This window comes from Neolamprologus multifasciatus, chromosome 6 (assembly GCF_963576455.1).
Source record: "Neolamprologus multifasciatus chromosome 6, fNeoMul1.2, whole genome shotgun sequence".
In the NCBI taxonomy this organism is placed as follows: Eukaryota; Metazoa; Chordata; class Actinopteri; order Cichliformes; family Cichlidae; genus Neolamprologus; species Neolamprologus multifasciatus.
Window position 1 is genome coordinate 35,571,680 of NC_140444.1, and position 23,852 is coordinate 35,595,531.

General features: G+C 40.6%; 1 protein-coding gene across 2 annotated transcripts; it reads right to left on the minus strand.

The window, feature by feature from the left end:
• Positions 1 to 993: 993 nt before the first annotated feature.
• Positions 994 to 20,353, minus strand: LOC146517527 (hexokinase-1-like). Of its 2 annotated transcripts, XM_085164337.1 has the most exons (19): positions 20,158 to 20,353; positions 19,957 to 20,052; positions 17,596 to 17,758; positions 14,666 to 14,814; positions 13,631 to 13,750; positions 13,248 to 13,343; positions 13,057 to 13,156; positions 12,434 to 12,617; positions 11,921 to 12,076; positions 11,596 to 11,829; positions 10,928 to 11,232; positions 9,420 to 9,568; positions 9,028 to 9,147; positions 8,714 to 8,809; positions 6,613 to 6,712; positions 6,167 to 6,350; positions 4,500 to 4,655; positions 2,994 to 3,227; positions 994 to 2,221 (listed from the first exon to the last, which is right to left on the minus strand). In XM_085164337.1, the coding sequence occupies exons 2-19, from the start codon at positions 20,017 to 20,019 to the stop codon at positions 2,071 to 2,073; spliced, it is 2,760 nt and encodes a 919-aa protein (XP_085020463.1). In that variant the 5' UTR covers positions 20,020 to 20,052; positions 20,158 to 20,353; the 3' UTR covers positions 994 to 2,070. The 2 variants fall into 2 exon arrangements, with proteins under 2 accessions (XP_085020463.1, XP_085020462.1); XM_085164336.1 differs by having other exon boundaries at positions 19,957 to 20,353.
• Positions 20,354 to 23,852: the final 3,499 nt, after the last annotated feature.

Below are 23,852 nucleotides of genomic sequence, written 5' to 3' on the forward strand. Positions count from 1 at the left end.
CAACCCTCTGCAACGCCTTCCGGTCCGAGGCAGAGCAGTTCCCGTACCAGACTGTTATACAGTTGGTCAGGATGCTCTCGATGGTGCAGCAATAGAAGTTCACCAGGATGTCCGAGGACAGGTGGTTCTTCCTCAGAGTCCTCAAGAAGAAGAGGCGCTGGTGAGCCTTCTTGACCAGCTTGGAGCAGTTGGTCGTCCAGATGAGATCCTCGGAGATGTGGACTCCCAGGAAGCTGCTCACACGCTCCACAGCCGTCCCCTTAATGTGGATGGGTGGATGTGGGTCAGCATTCCTCCTGTAGTCCACGATGAGCTCCTTGGTCTCCTCCCCGTAGGCGGCCTCATCGTTGTCACTGATGAGGCCAATCACCGTGGTGTCATCTGCAAACTTAATGATGGTGTTAGAACCATCGGCAGGTCTGCAGTCATGGGTGAAGAGGGAGTAGAGGAAAGGGCTCATCACACAGCCTTGTGGTACACCGGTGTTCATTGTGATTGTAGATGAGCAGCGGTTATCCAGCCGGACATGTTGGGGGCGGTTGGTCAGGAAGTCCAGTAACCATTTGCAGACGAGGGAAATGATGCCCAGGTCTGTCAGTTTCCTGATGAGTTGTGAGGGGTGGATTGTATTGAATGCTGAACTGAGGTCTATAAATAGCATTCTGGTGTAGGTGTTGTTGTTGTCCAATTGTGAGAGGACAGAGTGCAGTGCGATGGAGACTGCATCCTCTGTGCTCCTGTTCTGGCGGTATGCGAATTGGTGGGGGTCCAGGGTGGGGGGGAGACAGGATTTAAAGTGTGCTAGGACCAGCTGCTCTAAGCACATCTAGTCAATATAGTTGATAATTACCAAGCTATGGCACAGGCACAGCCCTTCCTTTGTATCAGATGAATGGTGAACTTAATGCACTTTTTATGTGTCAGCTTGTTACCAACTTCACCATCTGCATTTCAAGTTCTGCCCCGCTTGACAGCTAAAGAATGAGACACAGGTTTTACTCCACAACAAAATATAATTTAATGAATTTGCTTTTTACTGCGTCGATCACAAATCTATAATGATGTTTAAAAAAAAAATAGAGCAAAAGAAAGAAAATGATCCGGTAACCTCCTTTGTGTTGATGTAAGGCATGCAGTCTCCATAGAGCTTTGGACATTGAAGCTACAGGTCATACAGTAAGACACACTGACACTCAGCTACAAATACACACAAAAGCGCTCATTATGTCCACTCTTCTTGGGGCCCAATAAACATTTATTGTTTGCACATACAATGAGTAGAAGTGGTATAAATCACAACACCAAAAGTTTAATAGTTTACGAATAGCAATAGGATGGGCTAACACATCTCTGGGGCTTTTTCTACCATGTCCGCTCTTGAGGAATAAATGGTATGGTGATGCAGGAATATTTGAATATGTGAATTACACTGACAGTTACACAGAAAGGGGCTAGTAGCCAAACACGTTGTGTGAGCGTGTAGCACACAAAATGAGGGAGATTTTAACAGCCGTGACTCTTGCATTCAAACCTTTGCGACGAGCCCTTTTGGAACTGGTTTTTCTCAACCAAAGGAGCCTTTAAAAACAATCGGCTTCATTCAGCTTCAAGAAGGTCCTTCATATGGGAAGTTACATTGACGTGTTGCTGCTGTAACTTTCATATAAAAACATTTACTTGTGTCTATGGTGCAAAAATCTTGATGACCTCTGGGATTCAAATTGGCCCGAGCTATATAAATACAATTATATATCTGGCTTCATATAAAAATAAAACTAGTAGTACAGAAATATTGCACACCTAAGGAGTTTAGATTTGTCAGGTTCTTGACAAGCTATTGAGGAAAATGTACAAACACGGAAATAATAAACCATCTGGTGCAGTATAAATAAATATTTAGATACTGAGTTTTAATTCTCTGCATGCAGTATATCTCTCTGGCTGTAGGTGGACCAAGTCGGGCACAGGTGGAGTCACGGCTGCCAAGGGGAAATGGATGTAGGCTGTGCGGTGCGTGAAGGTCATGGTGGAGCAGCAGGTAGTTCTTGTGGACAATTGGGACAGAGCTGCTCAGTGTTGCTGGGCATCCAGCTCCCTCTGGCGGCAGCCCACGGCAGTGATGAGGGCAGCTCCCTTACCGCTGCCGTCCTCAGACAGCAGGAAGTTGACATCACATTTGGGGGCGAGTTCCTTCACAGTTTGTTGGAAGATCCGAGAAAAACTGAAGAAAAGAGAGCAAGAGGAAGTGGTTATGAGGCAGCTTGCTACTGAACTTGAAATGACGGTTGCTTTCCAGCATAGGTGACAGACACACATATTATTCAAACTTTACAACTAGAAGCAGCACAGAGTTGTGTGAGGAGGTTCATTCGGGCCTATCGAGATGGTGTGGACTGGGAGGTAAAAGAGGTCCTCTGGATTTTTATTGGTGCAGTTATCTCCTAATAAGAGTCCCCCAGTAGTCCCCTCGACAAACAACCAAATGAAGATGTTAGCCTTGAGGTACTTTTTCAGAAAATAATCTTTTATATAAAAAACTGGTACAGTTGTAATTCGTCCTCACAAAGAATCACAAGTGGTAGCAGATCAAAGTGTTTTAAGGCTAAGAAATGTAGACAGATTGTACATTTAGTTGATTTATAACATACTAATACTTGGCTATTTATGGGTTGTAGTATGTTTATTACAGTTTCTGCTGTTTTTATTCTGGACATCTGCAAACGTACAATTTGCTTTATCTTTTCAATGTCTAACATGCATTATTTAATGTCAAAAAAGACCAGTATATTTGTTGAATATAGGTCCTTCAGCACTTTTTGAATGTTTTTCCATCCTAGTGACTGAATAAATAATTCAGTGCTACTGTAAGGCCAGTGAGTTTGGTAATCTTGGGTAATTCTTTGCAGACTGATGAAATACAGTAACATTTTAAAATGAACGGGTCTCCTTTCACACAAACATGCCCTCTATTGTGTTCCTATCCCAGCTCTTACTGTGGGTGCAGCTTGTAGAGTGTGCCATCCACGCCCACTGTAACATCCAGGTGGTCCAGTCCTCTGTTCTCACGGATCTTGTCCACCACTGCAGCCATTCCAGCTCCGCACAGTTGAGCTGCTCGGCGGGACACTGTGCCGCACACCTCCTTGACGATAATACTGTCATCACAGGTGCTGTCGAGCCCCAGCTGCTGCAGGATCGCTCTGACCTGCAGCAAGGCCAGACGATCGCTGTGGTGGGAGGGGGGAGAGTCAGAGGTCAGCCAACAGCAGGAAAGTCATTGGATACCTCACAGCTGTTCCCAGAGACTAAGGTAGGCTTAAACAGCACATAAGCTCAAGTGCTCACATCCCCCTTCCTTTATCATTCCTAGGTGTGGTGACTCATTAAAAACTGCTTTTTGGTGAATACTTCAGCTTAATCCCATGTTTTCATGCTGGCATACTATTAATTTCCCAGCATTTTGCATGTTTAAGCCACAGGCTTTATATAAACACAGATACTTTACAGTACTACTAACTCTTTCTAGCCTTCTGGTATTCACCATTTTCTTCTTAACTTCAGTTTTCATTTATTTTGCTACAGTATGAAAATTAGTCTGCATCAGACAAATTACTTTTTTAACCTCTGCATGGTTATGCAGGTATTCTGTAGGGGCAGAATATTAAAAACTGTCCCACACAATAATATTGTAAGTAAAAAACTAAGTACAAAATAAGTGCATTTTTTGTCTGAGGTTGATTATAGACTACTTCTTATGTGCTATTAGCTTTTTCTGATATTCTGATGTTCTAAATTCATAAGATAGATAATATATAATATTCTGTAAATGTCAGTGGAAGCCTATGTGTGCTAGGAGGTGTATAAAGCAAACAGTGTTCTGTGTAAAATTATATAAGTTATATAATTTAATTTTATACTTTTGTAGTTATTAAATACAAAATACTTCTGGTGCTAAACTTTTATTTGAATTAACTTGTTGATGTTTGATAAGAGTGGTAAATGTAAATGTACCGAATTCACTTTTCTGTCTCCTGGCTTGACATCTGTGCGCAACTTTGTAAACTTTACACATTTGTCAGAATATCCATGTCATAGCATAGATCACCTAGAGCATAACAGGTGGCTGCATTCAGTAACAGTTCTACGAGAGAAGAAACTGATCTTTTTTTATTTAAGCAACTGATCCCTCTAATGTTGAAAATCAGTCCAAACCGGCAATGGTTGAAGACTGTAACCACAACTTATGTGCTCTTTATCTTCTATTAGTGCAACTTATGAGTAATTGAAGAAATTGAATGTTATGTTTGAATTGAATGCTCAAAAACATAGTTGGGGTGAATTTCACCTTTAAATAGGACAGACTATTTTGTAGACGCCACAATTCTGTAACATCTGCTCCTGGATAAACAGTTTGTATATAATGATTGTTTGATAGCATTAAAACAGCCCTAACCCATAATTACAAAAAAAATTATGTTAGTGTGAAACGATTCACTCACCTTTCTATCTGTGACAGAAACTTTGTCTCAAAGATGCCCCTGGTTTTAAGTGTCTCTGAGATTTGTCCCCGGAACAGGAAGCCACGCTTGGTCAGATCAATCAAAATCTGCCGTACAATCTCACCAAGATACATTCCACTGCACATCTTCTCATATCTGTGATGCAAAAGAATTAACACAGCTGTGTCAGTAAGCTGTAAAGATGCTCTATTAACTAGAGATACCATTTGTTTTCTTTTTTTCCTTTTAAATATATTTTTCTGTTTGCTCTTTGATTCAGTATTACTGAACAGGCCAAGATGTTGAGGGGGAGAGTATCCGGTCGTTAAGTGATGACGTGACGAATCCTACTTCCGGGCCTAAAGTAGTCTGCGTTTAATATGGCTTTTGTGTTGTTAACATGTTTAATGTTTTGTATTTTCTATCTTTCTAAAGCTCCTAAAACAGTCAGTGATCACTGTTGACCTCCCTCGGCTTTTATTACCGCTAATCATTTATTTAAGCTCAGTTTTTAAAACCTTAGGATGTAACTACAGCCCAGCCCATGCAGCAGTATATGAATGACTAACCTCGTATTGTGGATGGATTATCTCAGTTGTTCTCCTGGCTGAAGTTTGGTCCTTTTACAGCATCCTGCCATGCGATTACATTTGTTCCTGACCACCGAGAACACTCACGTTAACTTTTATCGAGTGGAAAAAAAGTTAGCTTGTTTCTATTATGCTAACATAGCTGTGTCGCTAGCGGTCAGGTAGCACATCATTATATACCAGCTAGCCAAACTTCAGTAACCCTACAAACGTCACTGCTGTTTAGTTTTCTGTCTTCATTTATGTTGGAAGTGATAACAGAGCTGTACGTTTTAATTTGTTTCCAAAACCCCGCAGTCAGGACATGCTATATTGTATTTAGATAGAAGCTAGCGAGCTAACTTCCTGCTAACTTCTAACTCCGTTAAATGTCATAAATTCCGTTTTCATGGATGCCTGGATGTTAAACTCAATTGTTACTGTCAGGGGTCGCGGAGTGGAGGCGAGGAAGAAGGAACCCAAACGCAGGACTCGCAGGTAGGTGAAGCCGGGTGATTTATTGTCGATGGGGTGAACACACAGAACAGAGGTAGGAAATGGCTGGCTGGCTGGACGACTGACTAACTGACTGAATGAATGAAGGACGGACTGAATGGCTGACTGAACACAGGCGGAAACAACAACATAACATCAATGACACGACAAAGAACGAGTAGAAACAGAAGACTTAAATACACAGACTGATGAGGATGATAATGAGAGACCGGTGAGTACACAGCTGAACATAATCTGGCTAATGGCACGAGACGAGCTGACACAGGAACAAACAGGAAGTGAAACAGGCAGTGGCAAAATAAACTGAACATGAACAAAACGGAAAGCACTGGGTCGATGACCCAGGAACCCTGACAGTTACACCTGGTAGAGCAGAACGCTGATCATTTTATTAAAGATGAAAGACTTTAGACAGTTTTTCAACTCTCAGTAATGCCATAGTGATCGTTTCATATATGGACCTGCAGCGGAGTTTAGGCCCAGACACGGCTAGTGACGTCAGACTTAACGACCGGATAGCACTGTGGCAGGTGTTGCTATTTTGTTATTTGTGAAATAGTTGGGTACTAGCAGCATCCTAACCTTTGTTTGCCTTCGTTGAGTGAGTTCTCATCCACTGCCTGGTCGTATGTTGTCCTGATGTCATCCAGACAGCCATTGTCTCCAAATGCCCCCCACTCCATATTGACACACATCCGACCCTCAGTACCCGGCACTATCTCAATGTTCTTCATTTCTTCCATATAACAAGCATTGCTGCCCGTTCCTGAGTGTATACACAGCCAGGGCTGTTACATCTGAAAAGAACTACCAAATTTCTTTTTTGTTTTTGAAAAAACAAATCTTTTCTAACTGTAGATTAGTATTGGGCTAAGGTGCACAATAACACAAAAGTAGTTTTGCTTAATAAAAATAAATACTTAAACATATCATTTTGTTGTATGAATATTTACTTACATTTTTCATACATAAACCTTGCAAGATAATTGTAGAAAAGATATTTTTGCTATAGGTTGTGTGTCACTCACCTGCGATCAGTCCCACCTCACATGTGGGCTCCTCATATGCACAGGTCATCATCGTCCCCACTGTGTCATTCACTATGGCAACCACATCCAGCTCAAACTCCTACAAACATCACAAGAACTATTGTTTACACATCAAAGTACAACAATATTACATGCACGTATAATGCAGTAAGAACTTGTGTATGCTTCCCATGTTATAGACAAATTTCAATTCAAAAAATCAGTCGTGCAAAAAATCAGTCGTGTCCAGAATGCCCCGAATATATTCATTACATTTTTAATTCACATACTCATGATACTGAAGTGTTTACTTATATTAATAGCCATATAGATTTTTTTCCCTGCAGTCTAAAGAAAAGCAGGTAGTTACTGTTGCATAAGACTTTTCCAAGATGATGTTAAAGCAGCGTTAAGTCCATGTTTTTCACTAAACATTGCTGGATGGTTGTTTTGACAGATGAATCAATATCACACCTGGCAACATCTTAAATGCCACACTGAGCACAATGCGGTTCACCCACACTCCTAGACAGGCGAAACAACAAAATACACAAGCAGTTTCAAAGAGCTGTAAGGCTCAGGAGCTCTGGCAGACCTCTGCTCTTAGCTGCATGTCCTCTGGGTGTTATTGCATGCTATAAGGACAATAAACAGGTCCGGGCTCGCACCGCTTTACCTGTTAGTTAATGATTTACCTTTGGTTAATACTTACTGGATTCTCCATCTAAAAAAATAAAATTAATATGTGAAACTGAAAAGTGGCAACATGTGGATATTAGGAATTTTCTAGATATAACAGTGACACTCAGCTGTATTCATAAAAATGTCATTTATTAGAGAGAGTAATTAGTCATATTTGTTGTATATGCTTACTGTTCTGTTGTAGGTTTATACAGTATGAGGTGGGGTTAAGGGTGTTTATGCTGAAACTGCAAAATTGCAGTTCACAGGAAAGATGCCTATATGCTGGGATTAGCAGCTATGTGGTCATGTGACGTGGTTGGTGAGTGAATATATGATGCACGATCTGATATCCTCGTGTTGGTGTTGTTCCCAGATCATCATACTAAAGGTTGTTCCAGGATCAACATTGCAAGTGACCAATCAGAATGTTGTGATGTCATACTTTTGCGACTTCGGGAAAAACCGGCATAAAACAAAAAACTGTACTTAAGCTGCGAGAAACCGCCTTTGTCCGCCGATCAACGGACCCTAACCCTAACCCTGACCCTAACCCTTTAATAAACGCTAAGCAGAATTGATATTGTCCTTGCAACATTGGAATTTCATAAATGCACAAATGGGTTGGTGCGCAAAACAATAACGTCACAATAATGTGATTGGTCACTTGCAATGTTGAACCTGGAACAACATTTTCATGATGATCTGGGAACAACACCAACACGAAGATATCAGATCATCCATATATGATGTGCAATCTTCTTTACTGTAAGGTTTTTAATGAGGTGGTCTGTTAGGTTACATATCCAGATTCTTTCCCTTCCTTATTCTGTAACGTTTTCATGAAACAAAGTTTAAATTATGAGATTTTAAACGACCAAAATAACAAAAGTTCTCTAAATAGTGGGTCGATAAGTGAATATAAAAAAAAACAGTTAAGCTCTAAAATAGCTGAATTTCATTATTTAAAAGACACTGATTAGAGGGGCTCGTTGAAGGCAAGCATTTATTAGCTCAGAGTGCTGTCAGTCAGAACCTGGACGGCACTTTTAAAGAAGCAACAATCTGAGCGACAAACTGTGACATTATACAGGATGCAAAGGTGCAGCTTACACAAAGCCTTTTTTATCTCACCAAATATCCCATACAAAGACTATTGTTTTGCTGTTCTTTGTAACAATAACCAAGCAGCAGTCAGAGGTATAAAATATACATTTATGACTATTAAATTTGGGATCATTTTAACAATACTGAATGAAACCATTTTACTGGTTTTAGGGTATTTGAACACATTTTGACTAAATTATGCATATTTTTTTAGTTGCAAACTTTTCACAATAATGGCATCTTTGGGCTTTCTGTCAAATCCAGTGGATTAACTAGTGTTCGTGTTGTTGTGACTAAACTGGTCTGTGATTACCTCTTTCCTTTTGATTGCTTCCCGAAGAAGCTCCACTACATCTTCACCCTCACAGTCTGTGGCCTTGAAGCCTTTGGTCCATGTTACAAGGATGCCCTGAAGATAACAAAACAATAAGTAATGATTTAAAATAGAATAATGTTTAATTTGACTGAATAACATTTCACAATTCTCTAAACATGACAGAAAAACGACTTATTAACTAAGTATGTGTCCATTACGTGTGTACAATACGCTTTGCCTTCTTGGTAATTTGGTTGTAGCTGGATTGATAGCAGCGTAAAGTTTTTGCTTTGAGGAAAAAGGGAACATACTGCATCCAGGCTGGTCTGATGGCAGGGGAACGAAAAAGTGAAACCCAGTGGGAGTCGAGCGCTTTTCATTCCCATGTAGTCCAGGAAATCAGAGATGCAGTGCACAATGTGATCAAAAAGCTGGAAAGAGACATCATATAGAAAGAAAAGGTCAGGACTGCTAATGGCTTTTGGTGTTTTTTTTCATGAGAGTTACAAAGATTCTTTATGGCACCGATGCAGGTTTGGATTTGGATCGTTGCATGTTTCAAATGTAGAAATTAAGATGGAAAAGAGAAGAAATTGCTTTAAATGTTTAATCTGTTTTCATGGAATAAGCAGTTTTTAAAGACTGAGAATTATTTAAACATGATTATTGTTCCTGTTTCCTGCAACAAATACGCAAAACTGACCTCTTCCCCTGTGCCCTGCATGACTTCTATGGGAATGGCATAGATTTTGTTATGCATCTCCACTGATCGTCTTTTCCCACTGCGAATCTTGACCAGAAGCACGCGGAAGTTTGTTCCTCCAAGGTCCAGAGCAAGGAAATCACCATTTTCTGTTAAAAAAAGCCAAAGAAATTAGCATGAGAAGGCACAAAACATATTTCTACAACCTCTGAATAAGTTTTATCTGTTGTACTGGTTATAATTTAGAATAAATATTGTTCTCTCTATGGTTAAAAAACTTGAAAATAGCAATTATATTTGACTGCCAGGTACAGAGAATTAGGGACAAAATATAAGGCACAGAATTATTGGCTTTTAAATCTTAAAGTATTTGTCTAAATGTTAACCTTCATGTATTAATCGCCATTAGGCATCACAGATAAGTAGTGCTAGTTTATCAAGGTGAGGCCAACGTTTACTCGTGTGTGCTTCTGTGTCTGGTAATTCACCTATTTTCAGAAAACCTTTTGGAAGAAACACGTAGATCTAGGAAACGTCAGCTGTGTCTTCAGTCAGCATAGCATAAACTAACCATTTGTACTGTTACTGGTTATTGGATTGTGAAAATCCTTTCATGCAGATCCATAAAGTCCACCTCACGCACTACCTAAGTAGATACATAATTAAAAGCAGTGCTTGTGCTGGGTAAACATGTCCAGCTGTTGGGTTTTTAAATATCTGAAGCCTGTTGTTTGACTCCTTGTGCCGTGAACTTGACTCGTGCTTTTTGTGTTAGCACAAGCGCTGCTTTCATTATTACCAAAAACCAAACATATAGTGACTGATTGTTTCATGATACATTATGTAGTTTAGTAGTTACTTTGAGATGACATATAGACTCGCTTTAATTATTGATAATGCTGTTTTTATTGTGGTAAATAATGCAACTGTTTGTTTCACCAAATACTGATATTGTATTTTACAAACACGTAATAATTTTACCTGATGCAATGGTGGCCTTCTTACAGGTAATACACTCCCGAGTATAACACATGGTTTCACTATAGACCACACGAAACAGTATCCAAGGATATTGATATTTCAATCTGCATTACTTTCCTTTGGCCTTCATATATAGGGCGACCATAGTTGGGAGTTCGCCTTGTGATCGGAAGGTCGCCGGTTCGAGCCCCGGCTCGGACAGTCTCGGTCGTTGTGTCCTTGGGCAAGACACTTCACCTACCGCCTACTGGTGTTGGCCAGAAGGGCCGATGGCGCTATATGGCAGCCTCACTTCTGCCCCAGGGCAGCTGTGGCTACAACTGTAGCTGCCTCCACCAGTGTGTGATTGGGTGGATGACTGGGTGTGTAAAGCGCCTTGGGGTCCCTAGGCGGGACTAGTAAAAGCGCTATACAAATACAGGCCGTTTACCATTTACCATTACATAGACAGGCGTGAATGATAGTTGAGATTGACTTGGACCTGAGCTGACAAAAAAACAAATCTATGTATGTCTCATTTTGATTACCTGTTCCGTCCGGTGTGCTTCGAACAAAGGTGGGCAACATTTTGACCGTAGCGTCCTTGTGGCTGTCCTTCTTCAGGCCTCTTTCGATCTCCACCTTCATCCTTTTCTTTACCTCTAACAGCTGATTTTTGCTCAACCGGAATTCTGCCAAAGTCTGCTGAATGTGGCGCGCCTGCTCGGTTAAACGGTATGCCACTGCTGTCACCATGGCTGCTCCTTTCCCACTCCCGCTTTCGGACAGCAGGAAACGGACATCCGAGTCTGGGACTAAGCGACGCACAGTTTTGTGCAGACGACGGGCATATCTGTTCAGAGAGCAAAAGAATTCCTCGTGAGGAAAAACAGAGTCTTCAAGTGAGTATTAGAATGTGTCAGAATCTATTTTTCATCAGAATTATGTATTCAGACTGCAGAAATATATAAAATACTACACAATTACAGGATAACTGTGACTTAGGATTTTAGAAATTTACAATTCAGCAGATCTGAACTTCCACACAGACCAAAACCTGGAGTTTTTCATTTAGGACTGAATCTGAAGCCACTCAAAGAATTATCTGGCGTACATCCTTTCTATGCTGCATAGGTCTCTTTGGAGTACATAATATCCAAACTAAACGTGCGTCTCTGGAAAGCGCCCTTTAGTCCCCATTTTATGGCCTACTCACTGAGGGTGCATCTTGTACAGAGAGCCATCAATGCCGACGGTGGTACGAAGCCGCACAACTCCTTTATTCTCTTTTAGGCGACATAGAATGGCTCCCAGACTTGCAGATATTAGATTAGCTGAGCGGAAGGATACGATGGTGCACACGTGCTGCACAGCCAGACAGTCTTCTTCTGAGGGCTCCACTCCGAGCCTTGTCAGGATTTCCATGCACTTCTTCAGTCCTTCCTTAGTCCTAAAATTACAAGTATTGTACATTAAAAAGGTCTTAACTCCTCTGTTGAAGAATGGAAGTGGAAAAACTATTTTATTCCTTCATGTCTCACTTTTCAATTGCAGATACATGTTTCGTCTCAATCTTTCCTCTCGTCAGGAGCTCGGGGGTTATTCGTCCCTCAAACAGCAGCCCCTCTTTGGCCATCTTGACCAGGATGAGTCGTACCAGTTCTCCCATGTACATGCCACTGGCCATCTTTTCAAACCTAATCAGAAAGAAACACAACAGTGTTTTCATATAAGGTATCACAGCTACAATTTCTATTCGTCTAATTTACAGTCCACTGCAGACTAGAAGGGACAAAGCTATTTTATCTATAGTGGTGTGTGTACAGTAACTTCACAATGTGTAACAACAAAGAGAACTAGTCCCAAAGAAGTGAAGCATACTGGTATACTTTTGTGTATTATATGCAGTTCGTTTACTGTTTGGCTGCACAGCTTAAAAAACTAACTTGCATTGTACTTATCGTAGTCTACAGTAAGTAAACTTACTGAGAGATATTTAAACTTTCAAAACCTTCCTTTAGTTTAAAAAAAAAGAAAAAAGAAAGGAATCTTACAATTGTTTTCCTGGGTTGATCGATCCTCTGTCAATCTCACGGTCAAACTCTGTGCGGATGTCCTCTAGGGACCCATTATCCCCGAAAGCACCCCATTCAGTGTTGATGCACATCCGGCCTTCATCTCCTTCCACCAGGTCAATGTGACGCAGTTCCTCCATGTAGCAGGCATTTGTTCCCGTTCCTGAAAGGATGCACAACTGACATAACTCTTATTTCACTTCAAAGCAGAATGCAGTGTGCTATTTAGCTCTAATATTTGGCGCCCCCACATGTAGAACTGTGTACATGCTTCTGTACAGTGCTCTGGACCTCGTGTGATTTTTGCCCAAGCTTGGACGAGAGACTTTTGCCCTTCTGGGTTAGAACTTTAATATAAAAATGTATTCTCAACATCCTGGGATGTTTTGAAGTACTGTTAAAGTACACTTGGTTACTAAAACTTGTTGGCTTTAAGGTGCTAAATACCTTTTCTAAAGCCTGGGGAAAGGATCTATTTGTTTAAAAGGGGCATATCAAATCATGTGAAATACAAGATGTGTTTTTCCCCCTACTTTAAAAGTGTCATTGGCTCAGGCATTTGTATTTGCCTAATGCAGTGGTAAAAATCCATTTGTTTTTACCTATAATGATTCCCACTTCACAGCGCTGATCGTCAAATCCACAAGTCATCATAGTGCCAGTGGTGTCATTCACCACTGCCATGATGTCTGCTTGATAGTCCTGGGAAAACAAGGTTATGTTTAACTCAAAAGAGCCATCTGGCAGATGTCTTATCCATGTTTGCAAATGAAATCCACAGACAAAAACCTACCCCTCGTTTCTTGATAGCTTTGTTTAGAAGCTTCACAACGTCCATGCCTTCTACACCACTGGCTTTAAACTTCTTTGTCCATGTTAATAAGACAGCCTGAAAAACAAGACTAACTTTAATTTACTATAAGACAGGCGAAGACAATCTCAAATATATGTCCATCGCTATTTCAGTCACGGCATCACCAAACACGTTATCTATAATATATTAACACAATAATACAATAAAATATAATGCATTGATGAATTTACACTGTTACATTCTATGGGCTTTATTGAGCTATTGATCTAAAACTATTAACAAAAGAAACAAGCCACACATGTTGAGGTTGTAGTGATGACGTGTTTAATGGTACAGTTGTCCTTTAAACTGGACGTGTTTACCTCATCTAGTTTGGTTTGGGCACACGGGAAAGAGAACGTGAATCCCACAGGAAGTTTTTTATCCTTGATTTTTTGTTTCTCCATGAAGTCACCGAGGCAATCTGCAACATGGTCAAAGAGCTGCAGACACACAAAAAAGACAGAATTTCAAGGTGATGTAACTACATTTTGGCGCAAATGTAACATTTTCTTTATCATTTTAAGTTAATGCATCCTTAAAGTACAATTTCCAGTTTACATAAATATCCCTGAAACTTAGAAAATGCTTCAACAAATATGTAAAGAACATAAAAGATTCTGCAGACAGTTAAAAGCCTTTCTGTAAAGCATCAGAAATCATCATGAGATCCTGGAAAGAGCTGATATCTACCCATATTGACATGACTTGTGACTTAGCATGTTTTTAAACTATTATTTTATTTAATTTTTTCTTATTAGTCATTTTATTCATTGTATACTTGCATGGAATTATTATTTTTTAAATCATACCAATGAAGACTGTTCACAGAGTTGTATATTATACAATAAGTCACAATCTAAATGCACGTCTTTGTTAACAAACCTGTGTTATATCACATTACATTTCTTCTGACCAGCTGTCCGTTCAGCATTTCACTAAACAGCATCTGTCTTGTTCTGTCTGTGTAAGTCATGGCCTAAACCAATCACACCGCCTCAGACAGTCTTTCATGTTTTGGTTATCATGTTACAACACGGCCGCCAGCTGTCTACAAGTCCTTTGTTGGCCAGCGTAGGTTCTGACGTTGCTCTTATTATTCCCAAGTGTTACAAAGATCATTTTACACAAACTGAATGTTGAGTCGGCCTTAATATAACTGCTTTGTGTGGTGTGTAGACAGTAATAATGAATATTCTTAATTAAGTGTGATTACGATACATCGGTGTGACAAGGATTACAGCACGAGAACAACATGTCTGATTGCTTCTTAGCTATGTTTTCACAGAGGCTCAATAAGAAGAATACAACAAGAATGTTTAGTGCATTTAAAATGGTAGAAGTATATTTTTGGTTACCTGTGCCCCACTCCCATGGGTAATGTCATCAGGGGTCTCGTAGATCTGGCTCTCCATCTGAACTGGTTGCTTCTTGTCTTGAGTTACTTTGACACGCAGGATCCGAAAGTTCGACCCTCCAAGGTCCAGAGCTATGAAGTCCCCCTTTTCTGTCAGGTTGAGAGTGTGGTCACACATTAGAGTCTTTTTGAGTTTTGTGATTTTTTTTTCAATTGCAATTCATGACAGACAGTTGCAACTAGTCCTTCCTCTGGTGTATTCCAACCACACACACACACACAAAAACCAGAAGATTTTCCCCATATTATGTCTATTTTGGATCTTACCTGAATACCCGACGTCAACTCATAGATGGTCCAAAGACTGTACGTAGGGCTACCAGGGTCAAATGTTAGTTTTGGGTAGATTTATGTTTTGCATTGTTGTTTTTTGACAGTTTTTACGAGCAAAGGAAGTGAAAATGTGTTTCTTTTTTAAGAAATGTAATATAATATTCTAATTTTAATTTAGGGCAGATTATAAATTAATGAATGTTTGATACTTTATTAAAGCTGTCACTGCTAATTCTCTCTAAGGCCATCAGTATTCCCAAGCTTGGCATGTCACCAAAAGAGAAAAGGAGCTTTACAGGCATCCACCACAAAGCACATGCTGTAGTAGTAGCATCAACAAAAGACAATGTTTGGAATTATGACTCCCCTCTTGGCCAAAAGTACAAAGATCTATATCAACATTTCTCAACAAAGACACGAGGAACACATCCTCAGGTTTATTTTCCATACTCCCTACTTATGGTTGGAATGCTGCCTGTCCTTAGAATCAAATATATAAAGAAACCCACCGAATAAAATTAAAAAAAGAAAGAAAGAAAAGCATAATGTCAACAAAAAGCCTCTCTGATTAAAAAATGTGAAGTTTGTTCTGAAATGAATACATAGACCTATATGCGCAATATTACAGGTAATTACATTCATTTATTCTTCTTGAAATCTGTTTTCAAGAGTTTTAACCTTTAAGTTAAGAAGTTCAGCTGCCCTCCAACAAAACACTGTTGATTGATACAGTCGTGCCATGACTGTAACGTTTGCTGCCTTGAGCTATTAATCCTCTTGACCTGACTGGAATGAGATGTGTGTCTGAGCTGGACATACAAGTGTTAGTGATTTGCTGCAGAGCATTTGCTCTTTTATAACCCATGTCGTTGTATATTCTCAGTGCTAGCATGCAAATGCGTTGATGCTGTTTCGTTTAATTAATGCAAAAATTCTTAACTAAGCTCGTCAAAACTAGTGTTGTAATCTAATCACTGATAAAAGAAGGCTTTATCTGTGGCATGGCTGGTGTCTGTAGTACTGGCAAAAAAAAGAAACATAATATGGTCTACAGTTTTTAAATTATTATTATTTTTTGAGAGATTTGACTCTATTTGATTCTATCTGCCATTTGATTCTAAAATACATTTTAATTATTCCCATAAATGCGTTTTAGTAATAAGATATGTCCGCTCTGTCATTACCACTGCAGTCATGCTTAATTTGAGTCATGAGTCAATAAATTCTGTTGAGGTATTTCTACTAATATCTCAGAGTGAAAACAGAATCTGTGAGATTTAGGATGAAGATCCTAAGCTGGTCTGTCTACATTTGTATCTCTCGTTAGGTTTTACACCAAGTCTAATCTTATTACACAGTAAAGATTACAGTCTGAGCTGTTCATTTGTGAATTTCCTTTCCAGAGGAAAAAGTCAAGACAGAGGAATGGGATTGATTTTCACTTATCTCTCTTATCACGACAACCAACCTTGCCAACATGTTTGTCACTACTGTCATTATATGGATTTAAAATGTTTTATTTATTTTTTGCCATCACCATAGCTTCAACTTCGCACTTTGCTTCATCCCTGTCACCTCATGTTGAAACCCTAGGCTATATATAGTGCGAGAAGGCAGGAATGTCCGGCTGCCTTGTTCTGACATCAGTCTGCGGGAAAACTAAGATATACCTGAAGTATATTTCTGCATTTTTGTTTCTCATTTTTCGACTTGAATACAAGAATAAAACCAAAAACAGCAGAAGGACATTCAAATATTTAGTCATCAATTCTACTTTTTGAGGTTTGTTTCCCAGTAAATGATCTTTTATAATCTGTAATAATCTGCCTGTCAAAGTATCCTGAATATTCATTCTGTTCCTCTATTATTTTATCAGTATAGCCCCAAAATATAAGAAAAGTAACATCTTAAACTAGTTGCATGGTCTTACTAAAGGCCTTTTGCTGGTTACAGGCCAGTCCTCAGACTAGTAAAGATAAATATTTGACACAAAGATATGATTGGATTAGATGAAGATCCTGTTTCAGTTAAATTAAATGTAACATTAGGAGGTTTTCTTCTGCTTGTGCGTTACACTGAGCGATGAGGCTGTTTGGACTGTTTGGCCTCAGGCCTAAAACAATAGTAATCTATTTAGCTTGAACCCAGAGCACAAACACAAAGAGGCTTATGTGACAATTTTAACATCAGCACATTCTTCACAGTCAGATAGAAACAAACACATCCTTCAACAAGTATGGATGAAATTTTGTCACCAGTGTGTGAATAGGAGGTATTAATGCTGCTGCTTCTTCTGCAAAATAGTGGAAATGCTCCTTTATTTTTGAACCATTTTGACTTCTAAAATGCAGAATTATTTTTGAGCTTTCGGATATTTTTTATATTGTTAAAATATTATTACAAATTTTTAAGCATTTTTAAGCTTTAAAGGCTTAAACCCATGTGTTTGACTCATTAAATGAACTGCCAATGACTGAGCATTTGGGGGCACTGTTGGGCACTTACACAATTAATAATTAATAATAATATTTTTGAGCTGATCAGAGCACTTTTCTCAATAATCTGTGATTTCTGTGAGACTCTTAATACACACTCTACCTGATCCATCAGGAATGGACCTGACGAACGTGGGCAGCATCTTCACGGTGGCGGTGGGGTTGGTGTCACGTTCGAGCCCATTCTCCATTTCCCTGCGGAACCTGTTCATGATGTCCTTAAGCGTCTCATCGGAGAACCGCATGGAGTACAGGTACTTATCGATCTGAAGAATAGGTGCACAGAAAAGTTGTTAGGGAAGTTTTATGCTTGCTAAACATCTGTGAGACACTAATGTTTTGCAAGCTGAGCACATATCAATTAACATGAATCAAACACATGTAAACACTGCCTACTAGTATTGTCGTGGTTTAAACACAACAATGGGGGTTTCCTGGGAGGGATTTTATAATGGATTTGTGTCATTTGAATTAGTTAACGGCATGGCAGGAGTTCTAGGACATTTAAATTATCAACAAAACATTTTTTAATAATAGCTACATTATATGGTTATATCACAGTTAACACATCTAATGAATGAAATGCTTGTTGGGAGGATTTACAGAGGACAGTTTTTGTTATTGTTATATAATCACAGTGCATGCCATGGGGCACCCCGCACGCCTGAAACCTGCTCTGTGCCACGAGACAGTCCACACATTTGTTACCCATCGAGCTACTCGTTGTTTGTCTATATATACTTTATAAAGTAACATACTGATTTTTTTCATGGCCAATCTTCTTAACGTTGTATGTAAATGCAGTTAATTCGTATAGTTATTCACTCTTAGTTTTCCTGACACTTATAATATGGCATCTATTATCAGTCTCTTTCTTATGTTATTTAACTGCATCTGTGTGATGCCTTCTTTTGTCATGTTTTTGTATCAAGATTTTTCAGAATTCTTACGGATTTAAATTAAATTTTGTTTGTTTGCCTGATCCTTTGATTGATTGATTGAATCTTTATTTTGAACATGTTAAAAAAAGTACAACAACATAGAATTAAAAGAGACAAATAAACAAAGCAAAACAAAAAGAAAACGAGCAACCACAACTACAAATAACTTTCATGTTCAAAAAGGAGCAGGAAGAAGCATGAGCTTATTTAATCCCACCCCTTTTCCACTATCTAGTAATCTATAGACTACAGAAATACCTCCTTGCAATTACATTATATGTCACGTGTATTTTTTTTTAATTATTATTCTTTTTTTTCTTTTTTTTATATATATACATATATGTTTCTTTCTATCCATACATACATATATACACATACACACATATACACATTTTCAATAACCCCATTAACACCTCAAAGGATACACAACCTACAAATATATATATACCCATACCAACATACCCGTGCACCCGCACACACATGAAAATATTAGACAAGAACACCCGATCAAATCTCTACCTCTTCCCTGTACCCTGTAAAAATGGTTAATCAAAGAATACTGGTAACACCAAAGGTCTACACACTAAGGCTACCCAGCTACTACAACACTTGGATAACAGATAGTAAATCTAGCTGCCACTAAATTTGACTCCTTATCTTGATATGGTTACAGTGTCGGTGTCCCCTGCAGGATGTGCATGGTTTAAGAGCTTTCATCCTTTCAAGGATTGCTTTTACCCCAGTAGTTCCAGTAACCTACTTCAGCAGAGGCACGTGTTGCTACTGCACTGTGATATCACACATGACGTCGTGAGTATTTGACCCCACCCCCACTTACACGGACTGCCCTCACCCGTATCCCCTATTCCCTGGGGTTATCTTACCAGTTTGTTCAGTCACTAATTCGCTCTGAACACAGAGTCAGTTTATATGGGCAGCCAGAAGCTGTAATCAGGCTCAGATTTCACTGATGGCTAAAAAATTGAAATGTGTTTTCACGATGGACTAAAAGAGGAATGAAATTAAGAAGGCAACAGTGCAATGGGATAGAACATCTGTGAAACAGTAAAAATGAATGACTGGGGGAAAAAAAGACGCTGACAGTCGGGGACAAAATCGTGGATCTTGGAGATCTTGACTTTTGCCAACAACCCTTCATAGACACCTGTCTGCTTCAGATGCCATAGCAACCAGTGCTCCGGAAAAGCTCAGTGATGGAGGTCTGTCTGCATTTCACCACGATCAATCACCACAGCCCTGCTCAAGGACATCTGTGTCAAATACTGCTAACAAACTGAAAATGCACCACATCAATATTAAGCATCGTGCTGGCTTTCTCCTCCCGTAACTCCCAAATGGTGCATCCTCTTCTCCCAACACGATAAACCCCACAGATTCGATCCCAGCATGCAGCCACTGTTCGCCGGTGTCTGTGGGTATACACTAGGCTGCTGTGATATAACAAAGCTCTGAAGTCTAATATTAAAGGACCACCATAACAGTTTAAAGCTGCTATCGCTCACCTTTTTGAGTTGATCATCCTTCAACTCGGTGAAGTAGTAGGCCAGAAGCTGAGCCGCTATCATCCTGTCTGCGTGTCCTTCGGGAGCTGTCACTTACTACGAGGTGGTTTGACAGTGAAGAAGAAGGGAAAAGAAGATTGTTCAGTTTCCCCTCACGCTGATCCCGCTCTATCCTGAAGTAGAAGCAGAAGCAGGCCTTACCTGAGCACTGTGTCAAGGCAAGGTTAAAAGGAAAAAGTCTGGTGAAACAAACGTGCAGCAGTGGCCCTGCCTGCTAGTCTGCGACAGGCACACACACATACACACACAAACACACACACAGGCTGGGTTTGGCCGTGCCTCCTCCCTCTGAGCTGCTAGCTCCCTGTTAGCTCTGAGGAGATGTAACAGCTCGGCACAGGAATGGTGGTTCTGTTTTGTCCTGCCCCCACTGAGCACTCCCATTGGCTGAACCCAGGACATGAAAGCAAAGGAAAGCGGGGGGAGCAAATCGGAGGAGGGGGCAACAGGGGAGCGCAAATGGGAGTGGGGGCACGGGAGTTGTGAGTTGAATGAGGAAGCGGCTTACGCACGATAACCGGCCACTCTCCTCCATAGACTTCCCCGAGTTTGCACGTCTCCATGTTTCCACGGCTACAGGAGGTGGACGTGCAGAGAGGCAGGGCAGCCACATGATGATGTCACTACTGCAATACACTGAGCATCAGTGCAGGCTGAAGCACATCACATCCAAGCATCTTCTCATAGCTCCAACATGCAGCAGCACCGTTGGAGAGTCAGACCTGTGACTGATGGCTTCTTATCTCTGCAGCACACACCCCACCCACTGCAACACGGAAGCTAGAGATATAGCTTTAAAGCTAAGTGTCATTCCTGACCTTGAAAGGACATTTCTTAATGGAAGGCAACCTGCAAACATTATGTACCTATAAATCCACTAATCAGTGTTTATTTAAAAAACAACAACTAAAAACAAAAAGTAACAAAGAATATAAAAAGTCGACTCATTCAAAGACAAGAAGTAAAAACATTAATTAGTCACATTAATTGATATTTTGAAAATGTGTTTTATATTTTTTAAAAATCTATTCTTATATGGGCTTAAAATGTGTCTTTAGCTACAGCCAGCACATGTTTCGAGCCCCCACCCCTCTTTGACTGCCGATGAGGCTTCAGCATTGCTATACATAGTCAGGGACAGCTCCTCTGCCCCCTGTGGCTCTATTACGTCACCACGCTCTGCGTAAAAGGAACCATGTCTCCTGACTCAGTGACGTCTGAAGCTTGTGACGTCTTTATTATCCCCCCACCCCACCCCCACCCCCCTTTAACCGTTGTGATTTAGGACTTCCCTCTTTGATTTTCCTCTAGTCTACACACAGCCCCCCTCCTCTCGTGTTCCATCTTTAGCAGCCTGCAACCAAAAGAATGGTTTCCCGGTGCCGCCTTTCCCCACTGTGAAACACAAGCTCAGAAAGGAGAGAGGAAAAAGGGGGAGGGCTTAGTATTCATTCACTCCCCTCTGAGGAAGACTATCTGGCCTGGTGTCATGGCTGCTTCAGGGTGACCTTTCCTGGTGACCTAAATGTTGTGCTCGTTATAATGAAGTAACGCATGCTTAAGCAGGACAGTTTCTTTATGTAACCACATGTTTATTTGAATATTAAGGACTCTATTTTCCTCAACACGCGACCCTTTTAATATGTTATGCTTTGTTTGTTTATCAGTTTACTTAAACTTTGCTGTTACTGAAGTTGAGAGTTCATCATTCATCCATGAATCCATTTTGCCTGCTGCAGTATATATGTGCTTGTTGTTTGTAAAGGCACACAAGATTCCTGTCTGTCAGAGGAATATCCTTTGGGAAGCTTAAATGTCCTCAGTAAATCTGTTATAGAAATAGTCCCGTTAGATTTGACTATTTCCTGCATATCAAGGAGCAAACTGGCCAGATTGTGGTGTTACAGTGAAGGTTAGCATGTTTTTCAGGTTGGCACGTTTTTTCTCTTTCAAATTTTAAAGGAAAAAAGAGAAATAAATAGAAGAGACTTGACGTAATCCAAGGTATCTGCAATTTTCTTGTTAAGATGTCCTGCTTGGAACCAAGTTCGAACATCTACTGGGACCAAGACCACATATACTGAAATTTCTAGAGGTGTTTAGTTTATTATAAGTTCTCATCAAATAAAAGCAAAATAAATAAATAAAATCTCTGCAGCCTTCATGCATCATAAAGTCATTGAATCTATTGGCACTTATGTAGTCTAAATATTCTGCAGACATGAGGCATCTCAAATGTCTGAACTTCATGCTTGTCACATTATCATGCTCCAATAATCTCTTTTACTCCCAGTACAAACATGCTATGTAGTGGGGCCAGAGAGGGGAACGAGACTGGAATCCAACAGGAGACCTAAAGTCAAAGACAATAAAACAGATAAACTGTTATTGCAATTGTGCAAAAGAAAACAAACACATTGTTTCACAGTGTGAACTCAAAAAAATGTCTCACATTTAGTGCATATAGTCAGTGTTAGTTAGGTTTTACTTGATGATGATGATCTTTGTAGCCTTAATCTTTATTACAAAAGGTTAAACTTGAACTAAACTACACTTTGGTTGAAAGCACACTATCCTTCTAGTTCAGATGGAGATCCATCCATCTATCCATCTTCTTCTGCTTCTCCTTCCAGGTCACAGGGATAATAAGTTAGGGCATTACTTATACTACACCACAGACATCACAGATCCGCTCCAGTTCGCCTAGCGACCCAACAGACCCACTGAGGACGCCATCGCCCACGTCCTGCACACCACCCTCAGCCACGTGGACAAGAAACAGGGTAACTATGTGAGATTGCTGTTTGTTGATTACAGTTCAGCGTTTAACACAATAGTGCCCTGCAGACTGTTCACAAAGCTGAGGGATCTGGGACTCAACAGCCGTCTGTGTGCATGGGTGTTGGACTTCCTCACTGGCAGAACTCAGGTGGTGAGGGTGGGTAGATGCGTCTCTAACAGCATCACCATCAACACAGGAGCACCTCAGCGATGTGTCCTCTTGCCACTGCTCTACTCCCTCTACACTTCAGACTGTGTGGCCACCCACGGCTCCAACACCATTGTGAAGTTTGCTGACGACACAGTGGTGCTGGGCGCCATCTCCAACAACGATGAGGCGCCTACATGGACGAAGTGAAGAATCTGGCATCATGGTGCCAGGACAACCACCTCCAGCTGAACGTCGGCAAGACCAAGGAGCTGGTGGTGGACTTCAGAAGGAGTCAGCACAGAGACTACAAGCCCATTATCATCAATGGAGCTCCAGTGGAGCGGGTGCAGTCCTTCAAGTATCTTGGTGTCCACGTCTCCTCAGACCTGACATGGTCTGCCCACATTCAGGTCCAGACCAAAAAGGCTAGGCAGCGCCTGTACCACCTACGACAACTGAGGAAGTTCAGGGTCTCTCCAAAGATCCTCAGGATTTTCTATACAGGCGCTGTGGAGAGCATCCTCACACAGAACATCACATCGTGGTTTGGGAACAGCTGTGTGAAGGACCAAAAAGTTCTCCAGAGAGTGATCCGTACAGCAGAACGCTGCTGCAGGATTGCTCTCCCCCCGCTTCAGGTCACCTACACCACGAGATGCCGGACTAGAGCAGCGCAGATACTGAAGGACCCGTCCCATCCTGGCAACAAACTGTTCCAACTTCTGCAATTCGGTAGAAGGCTCCACATCATCCGGGCAAGGACAGAGAGACTCAAGAGGAGCTTCTATCCCCGAGCCATCCGGGCCCTAAACACACACACCCGCCCTCTCACATCATCTATAATTGACTGAGACACCCTAACCCCCCCATTTTTGCACATGTCGAGGAGCGTGTCAGGTTACAT